The sequence below is a fragment of the Bison bison genome, unplaced genomic scaffold (genome assembly GCF_000754665.1).
Source record: "Bison bison bison isolate TAMUID 2011002044 unplaced genomic scaffold, Bison_UMD1.0 scf7180017864163, whole genome shotgun sequence".
In the NCBI taxonomy this organism is placed as follows: Eukaryota; Metazoa; Chordata; class Mammalia; order Artiodactyla; family Bovidae; genus Bison; species Bison bison.
In genome coordinates, this window is record NW_011494735.1 from 7082031 (window position 1) to 7091215 (window position 9185).

At 40.8% G+C, this 9185-nt stretch overlaps 1 protein-coding gene across 1 annotated transcript in view; it reads right to left on the reverse strand.

Annotated features, from left to right (window-relative positions):
• Positions 1 to 6676, reverse strand: part of HELB (helicase (DNA) B) — a 44504-nt gene extending 37828 nt beyond the window's left edge. The window contains exons 1-3 of the mRNA XM_010841572.1: positions 6211 to 6676; positions 3297 to 3704; positions 2104 to 2273 (exon numbers count right to left, since the gene is read on the reverse strand). Coding sequence (XP_010839874.1) covers positions 2104 to 2273; positions 3297 to 3704; positions 6211 to 6457 — 825 coding nt within the window. The 5' untranslated portion in view covers positions 6458 to 6676. The remainder of the gene's footprint in view (positions 1 to 2103; positions 2274 to 3296; positions 3705 to 6210) is intronic.
• Between the last annotated feature and the right edge of the window lie 2509 nt (positions 6677 to 9185).

The window sequence follows — 9185 nt, forward strand, 5'->3', positions numbered from 1 at the left end:
TAAAGACTGATAACTATTACGAGAATTACAGTGAAAACTATGGCATTTATTAATAATTTTTAAGTTCTAGAAGACATGTGTTTCAATGAAATTTGGAGGAGAAAAACTATGTACCTAACACATCACTATTTTTTTAATTAATTTTACTGTGATTAGAGATCTATATAATGCTCTAATTAAAATTATATTTTCTCAAAGCAATACATACGCAGTTTTAAAAGTCAAGTAACACTAAGAGCCTTATCACAAAATATATGAATCCCTGACTTACCCTTTCCATGACGTCTAAAGGCAACACCTCCAACACTTTTAGCTATTTCTTCCAGAATTTATCTCCACATTTCTAAGTATTGTTTATACTATTCTTTAATTTAAAAAAAAAAAAATTAGATACTTAGTGTTACCTCCTTACTTTGGAAAGTCTTTCTTCATGGAACTTGCTCTTTTTTATACTATCACCTAAAGACATACTTCTCCCATCTTTGAAAAAGTTACAGTACCATTTTGAAAACTGATTTTGGTTAAATCAGTATAAATGGGATCCACAATTGAGTGACATAATATGCTGTGATTACATAAATTATATATTGAACTCTTGTGTGTACTGTGGAGTTAATGACTGCCTCATTTTCTTGACTTGTTTAGTTCTCCATGTGCCTATCAACAATTCTGCCCAAACTCTACTGAAAAGGTATAGGACTTTCTTCATCATGACCCACTTAGTAGGTCATGTACTAGCTCCATGAGGTATAGAACTTCCGTCATCATGACCCACTCAGTAGGTCACCTACTAGCTCCATTTTTTTTTCATGGAGACATCACCCCTGGAGCCCTCCATACAACTTATGAGCTGAAATGTGTACCCCACAAAATTCATATGTTGAAATTCTAACACCCAGAACCCTGAATGTGACCATATTTGGAGACAGGGTCTTTAAAAAGATAATTAAGTTAAAATGAGATGTGGGATAGGCCCTAATCCAAGATGACAGGTGTCTTTATAAGAAGACTTTAGGACCCAGACAAGCACAGAGGGAAGATGGTGTGAAGACACAGGAAGACAGCTCCTCATAAGCTAAGGAGAGAGGCCTCAGAAGAAACCAACCCTGCTAACATCTTGATTGGATTTGGATTTATAGACTTGAGAACTGTGAGAAAATAAAAGTTCTGTGGTTTACACCACCCAGTCTATGCTATTTGTTACAGCAGTCCTAGCAAACGAACATAAAACCTCAATAAAAATCTTTACTCTGGGTGGTGGTTTACATGCTGAACAGGGGACTCCAAGCCTCCTTTTCCCACTTGAATCCCAGAAGGTTCACTGCTCTGCCTCTCTGTCCTACTGAATAAATATAGATAATAGTGCTCCAGAGTCTTTTTTCCCCGAGCATATTGAAATCATAGTCCTTTTACAGAGGGAATAAATTCATTATTCCAGTATTTCTCAAGAGGGAGGGAATCTGTAAACATTCTTGGGGAACCCACGAAATATATCAGAATCTTTAAACTGTATTTTCATTTGGAAAACCACTTATAACCAAGTACTGATTTAAGTGCCACATTTCGTTTTCAACACCTCTGGAGCCTCACAGTATCGCTTTACTACTCCTGGCATCTAATAACAAAAACAGAAGTGCCAAAGAAATTGAAAATGACATTATTGTGCCAAAGAAAAAAATCAAATGACATCACGATGTACCGTATGAATAATGAAGGCTTTTGAAAGTTCAAATAAGAAAGTGAGGAATTGTGCTACATAGCAGAATGGACTTGCCAAACTCTTAAGAACTTGTGTCTTCAGTGAGATCTATACTCAAGGTGCAACAGCAATTTAGTTACAAAAAAAGTCATGAAATTAAATTATGTAACTAAAGTACTGATGATATGAATATAATTTATTTTGTTATTTTGTTTTCCTTTGTAAATTTATTGTATAAAAGGATAGGTATTAGAAGTTTATATTTAGTTGTAACACTGAAAGGAGAATAAATCAACATTGAGGTCATACAAATTTATTTCCTTTGAAAAAGATGCAAAATTGTAAATTTTGAGATATCCTGCCTTGTATAAGATTACAAAAAGCTAAGCAAAGGTCTTACTTACTTTACGAAATCCAAGTTTCCATGGCTGTGTACCTAAAATCTCTTCTATTTCTTCCAACACCTCTATAGAATTTGAGGTTATGAGCTGTTTGAAGTGTCGGGGCAGAAGAACTGGAAGGAATTCCATTATTTTTGGAAACTGCAAAGCTCTCATCACCGTTATAAATGGAACTACAGGATATCAGAAAAGAACAAATCCAAGCTAACAAATGAGCTCATAAAACAACCGATTTGATGGACTTTCTCATTTAGCACAACTCGTTAAAGAAATTCCAATCAAAGAGAGAGTAACACATTTACTTTAAGCAGGAGAAAACTGATTGTATTATAACAATTGTTTTTGTACCAAGATGGCTTTCATTGTGTTTAACATCAAAATTTATGTTCTTCAAATGCTTAGATAACTACCCTTTAGACTTTTGTTTCCTCCTACTTGCAACAGAATAAAATTTCCGACTAAATGATATATACATTCAAAGCTAAGCATTAAAAACCATTTACATATTAAACTTTATAATCTTTTTTCTTATTATAGTCATGATTCTTTCATCATGGAAGTCATTCAATGATGTACTTACTACTTACTGCCAAATTCATTTGATAGAATTAAGAAATAAAACATTCCATATATGTGAATGTCCAGATAACAAACCATATTTAAAAGTTATTTTAAATCATTTTGAACTGAAATCTTTCCAAAATGGATTGTTCTTTTCCTGCTTTTCTTCTCTGCCTTCTTAAACAGAATAATCGACAACCGAACTTTTTCTTAACAACTCAAGGTAATCCTATGGATACAAAAGTTAGAGAGAGACCTAGAATCATACTTTTAGAGCAGGTCAGGAACTGAAAGGTATTTAAAGATCATCTAACCCCAAGTTAGTCACTCAGTCGTGTCCAACTTTTTGTGATCCCATGGACTGTAGCCCACCAGGTTCCTCTGTCCATGAATTCTCCAGGCAAGAATACTGGAGTGGGTTGCCATTTCCTTCTCCCATCTCACCCCAAATCTTCACATTATAGATGAGAAACCCACAATGTTAATGACATACTCCAAAAGCAATACAAACACATTTTTATCAAACCCAATCTTAAAAAAGAATACTATACTAAGATACTGTAGTGGTGATATTTTAAACACACTAGTCATCCAGTACCTCAATTACACTAAAACTCCATGAGAAAATCACTTACACGTGAATTCCAGAGGAAGCGGCATCTCACGATCTGGTGGTGACTCTTGTGTTTTCTGCGTAGACTGTTTTTGACTATTCCCTTCAATTTCCTCTTGCCAAGTTCTTAAGTTTTCCATAAGATTTTCAAAATTGAGGTCTTTATACCTTGATTTATTATTTAACCATGTAAAAAACTTAATTCTTTGCTCACTGGAGACACTACACTCTTTAAGAAAGAGGGAACAGATGTGGATTTGATTTGGCGGTGACATATCTGACTGTAAAAAGTAAGATGGAAATCCTTGAACCTGATAGCTCCCTGATCCTACAGGCTTTACCTGTACCTTCACTCGCCACCAAGCATCAGTTAATGGAAAACGTCCAAGCACGTCACATTTCTGCTGAGTGTTTTCATCAAACACAGAAAAAAAAAAAAAAAAAAAAGGAAATGTTAATTTAGGATAATTTAAAATCTTTCCCAATGTTTTGTCAACTCCACTACTCTCTTTAATCCCGGGACAGTGCCCTGCACAGATGTCTATCGCAGTGTCTATATTCCACTTACCTGTTTATCTGTCTCCCTCTACTACACTGTCAGAGAAGGACATGGCAACCCACTCCAGGATTCTTGCCTAGAGAATCCTGTGAACAGAGGAGCCTAATGGGAGGCTGTTCATGGGGTCGCACAGAGTTGGACGCGACTGAAGCTACTTAGCATGCATGCATGCATTGGAGAAGGAAATGGCAACCCACTCCAGTGTTCTTGCCTGGAGAATCCCAGGGATGGAGGAGCCTTGTGGGCTGCCATCTGTGGGGTCCCACAGAGTCAGACACAACTGAAGCGACTTAGCAGCAGCAGCTACTACACTGTAAGCTTTCTAGAATAAGATGATGTCTTATTTGTCTTTGTATTCCAGGAGGGAGGCATAGTACCTGGCAAGTCTGTTGTTCCTCTCCTAAAAGCAGTTCCCTCTCTGCTACTCTGATCTCAGCCAACACTGACCTCCAAGGAGTATCTAAAAAAAATGTCAGGGTCAAAAAGACACATGTACCCCAATGTTCACTGCAGCATTATTTACAATAGCTAGAACATGGAAGCAACCTAGATGTCCATCAACAGATGAATGGATAACGAAGCTGTGGTACATATATAAATGGAATACTACTCAGCCATAAAAAGGAACACATTTGAGTCAGTTCTAATGAGATGGACGAAGTTAGAGCCTATTTTCCAGGGTGAAGTCAGAAAGAGAAAAATAAATATCATATACTGATGCGTATATGTGGAATCTAAAAAGATGGTACTCATAAATTTATTTTCAGGGCAGCAATGGAGAACCAGACATAGAGAACAGACCTATGGACATGGCGGGAGGGGAGGAGGAAGAGGGTGAGATGTACGGAGAGAGTAACATGGAAACTTACAATACCATATGTAAAATAGACAGCCAGTGGGAATTAGCTGTGTGCCTCAAACAGCGGCTCTGTGACAATCTAAAAGGGTGAGATCCAGAGGGAGATGAGAGGGAGGTTTGGGAGGGAGGAGATATGGGTGTACCTATGGCTGATTCTTGTTGATGTATGACAGAAAACCACAAGATTCTGTACAGCAATTATCCTTTAACTAAAAAAAAAGTCAAGGTCCCTCCTACCACACAGTCTTTGCAAAAGCTGTTGCACCTGCCTTAAATATTTTCTTCCTTACTGTTTACCCTTAACTACCAAACTCAGATTAACTGTCACTTCCTGAGAAAACCTTCCCTGAATCTCATAAATATAACCTCATGGCACTTCATACTATTTCTAGTAAGCACTGATAGTACAGTTACATCCCAGGTGGCGCGAGTGGTAAAGAACCTGCCTGCCGAAGCAAGAGACACACGACCCCTGGATCGTGGGGAAGATCCCCTGGGGGACGGCGTGGCAACCCACTCCAGTATTCTTGCCTGGAGAATACCATGGACAGAGGAGCCTAGTGGGCTATAATCCATAGGGCTGCAAAGAGTAGGACATGACTGAAGCGACTTAGCATACATAGCGCAAACACCTGTGATTATTTGTAGACTGTCTGTTTAAGGCATGTATGGGGGAAGCTCCATTAAGAGAGCAACCTCATCATCTAGTCTCTCCAGGGTATCCCAGCAACAAACATATCTTGCTTGGAACACAGTAGCCAGTCGCTAACACTTGTAGGATAAAAAACTAAACCCTCCACAAATACTTAAACATTTTCTGTCTAAACTTGTGCTGCCTACTCACCTGTGACTATTTAAATTTAATTAAAATGAAAACTTTAGATTCAGCTCCTCTGGTGCACTAGCTGCATTTGAAGTTCTCAGTAACCACACATGGCTAGTAGCTATTATATAGGACAGTGAAAACATACAGCAATGCCATCGTCACAGAAAATTCTACTGGACAGCAACTGGTCTGAACATTCAAACATTCTTAAACATCAGTCACCAGAACACACAATAGGTCTAATTCTTAGGACAGGAAACTAGACAAGATAAATACAGATCACAAGATTAACAGGTTAATGAGTCAACAGTGCTTGTGGTGTTTCACGTGTACGTGTGTTTAAGTAGCTGAACAGCAACCACATATTCGACTCCAGGAAAGATAGGGAAATAGTTAAAAGCCCTGATTCGGGGTGTTAATACTGGCTGGACACCCACTGTTTCCTTGTTTATAAAATTACCTCAAAAACTTGTGAACATTAATGAGATACACGTGAAGCCCAAGCTTAACATACAGTATTTGCTCAAGTCTCTGGTATTATTGTTATTTTATTCTAAACAGGACGAAGCACTTAGGCGATTCCAAAGGAAGTCTGTTAGCAGCGATGGAGCGCCGTACTTTGGAGGAGGCCATAATAGAAACAATTCAGTAATCCGCCGATCCCACCCCCGAGGGGCGAGTTATTTCCTCACCACGGAGCAGCCCAGGGAGGCTACCAGCATTTACGCCCCCACTGCAAAGCTCCTCTGCGTCAAGAAACACCGTGTCTTCGTCCTCCTCCGCATCCTCCCTTAAATACTCGTCTTCCTCCTCCACCAGGTCCTTGGGTGGGAGTAGAGGTCCCTGCAGCTCCAGCAAGGGCTGACTCGACGAGGCCATAGTCCATTGTCCCGAGCTCAACCCCAATTCCGGAAAACCCCGGGCTGCGTAGACGCCCATGAACAGCCAATCAGCTCCGCGATTGTAGGACCTTCGGCTTCCAGGGGGTGGGCGAAATGTGTGACTTGAGTTAACCGTATGGAGACGGATGGCAACTAAACTTGTGGTGATGCTCCTGCTTTAGTATACACGGACATTGAGCTATAATGCTGTACGCCAGAAACTTGTTTTAAAAGGTAAAGGCCATCCACTTTCACAAACTTACCTCCTCCCCCGGAAGCTAGTTTGCGCGGAGCTCCGCCTCAAGTTCCCAGCGGAGGGCCGGGATAGGATGGAACGCCGAGATTCGGGGGGTGGGGCGGGGCAGGGGCGGGGCGCACGCCTGCCCACGCTGCACAAACTCCAGGCTCCTCCAGGGGCTGGGAGGAAACTAGCTGGCTGGGCCGCGGCATAAATAGCACCTGCAGAGCTGCTAACCCACCGCGTCTCCACCTAGAGAGAAACCCGAGGGAAGGTCAATATACTGAACCTAAAGAGCTAGGAAAAGCAAACCCGCCCAACGACTCCAAAACAAAAATCCAAATCCCCTTCCGCCAACACCCAAAGCTCAAAGCCGCGAATCTCCAGCCAGGAGACCCGCCTAGGCGTGACTGCTTTGGGCCTCTTGTTTTTTATTCAGAAGTTGAATTTGTAAGATCAAAGGCACTTTATTCAAGGAACAGATCTCTAGGCCTCATTCCATACAAATTGTATCGGGATCTAGGGCTGGGACCCAGGATTCTTTTTAACGCACGTTCGTTTTGATGCTCAGCCAGATTTGGAAAGCAGTGCATTCAATAACTTTCACAATGCTCCTCATTTCCTCTGTGAGTATACCCTGGCCGCCAAACTTTAGGCTGAACTGCCATCTGCTAGTGCGTGCTAAGTGGCTTCAGTGGTGTCGACTCTGTGCGACCCTAAGGACTGTACTCCAGGCAAGAATACTGGAGTGGACTGCCATGCCCGCCTCCAGGGGATCTTCCTGACCCAGGAATCGAAACTGCATTGCAGGCGGATTCTTCACCGCTGAGCCACCAGGGAAGCCCCACAGTGGGGCGAAAGAAGTCTAGTTATAGCCCAGAGTATAGACAAGAATGGGGGAAGGCAAGCAGAAGAGAAAGAAGTGATTTAAAAGTTATTCTGGAGCCATGGCTCCAATATGTTTGAAAGTCATGGTACTTTTTGAGGAACAGCATAAAATATATGACATTACTATTTTGATACTATTATGAAATTACTCAATAATATGGTTTTTCCAGTGGTCATGTATGGATGTGAGAGTTGGACTGTGAAGAAAGCTAAGCGCCGAAGAATTGATGCTTTTGAACTGTGGTGTTGGAGAAGACTCTTGAGAGTCCCTTGGACTGCAAGGAGATCCAACCAGTTCATTTTGACGGAGATCAGCCCTGGGATTTCTTTGGAAGGAATGATGCTAAAGCTGAAACTCCAGTACTTTGGCCACCTCATGAGAAGAGTTGACTCATTGGAAAAGACTTTGATGCTGGGAGGGATTGGGGGCAGGAGGAAGAGGGGACGACAGAGGATGAGATGGCTAGATGGCATCACTGACTCGATGGACATGAGTTTGAGTGAACTCCAGGAGTTGGTGATGGACAGGAGGCCTAGCGTGCTGCAATTCATGGGGTCGCAAAGAGTCGGACACAACTGAGCGACTGAACTCAACTGAAACCTAAAATAAGCATACGTTATTTGCTAAATCCAAAAGCATCTTATTGTATAGATTCTAATATAAATAACAGCCCCCACCAAACTTTTTAATTTATAGGACCATACACATGAAACTAACACAGCTTTGTAAATCAAATATACTTTATACTTCAATAAAGTTACTTTGTTCTTTAAAAAAACCTTATGGAAAAAATGCTAGAATTGATTTTCTTTTCCTTTGGGTACAAATGTCAACTTTTGTTGCTTTTAGAAACACACTCTGTTGCATCAATGTTTCCAAGGATGTCTGTATGAGGCTAAATGCCTTAACACTCAGGATAGCTACACCACAACATGGAATCTGTCCTGACTAATATTTTACCACTCATCTCTTTGTTACTAAATCCAGTGGATACAGTTCTGCCTTTATCTTTCCCCATTTCTCAACAGTATTTAACATAGATAATTTTTCTTTTTAACTATTTTCTTCTTGTAACACTTTGCTTCCTAGGCTTTTGTAACTCATTTTCTCAGGTTTTCTTATCTCTCTGGCCATTTATAGCTTCTTTGGGTTCCTCTACTGGCTTCTAAAGTAACTGTGTTCCCCAGGGTTCCATCCTAAGCACCTTCTCACTCTGTAATCCTTCCCTCAGTCATATTTCACCTCCTCTGTCACCTACATGCTAATAACCCCTAGTCTAATCTTCAAACCTGTGCAAACAACTGCCTATTAGATGCCAGGGTTGGATGCCCCTTGGCTCCTCTGACTCAGGTATCCAAACTGAAAGGTATCCACTGCCCAAATGTGGGTCACATATGTGTGTATTCATAAGATAACCTTTTTACCAACACAATGATTTGGGCACAAGACTCCAGATACTAAACTTCTGTTTCTATAACTCAATTGCATTCTATTAGGCAGTGTAGGGAGAAGGCAATGGCACCCCACTCCAATAGTCTTGCCTGGAAAATCCCATGGATGGAGGAGCTTGGAAGGCTGCAGTCCATGGGATCGCTGAGGGTCAGACACAACTGAGTGACTTCACTTTCACTTTTCACTTTCATGCATTGGAGAAGGAAA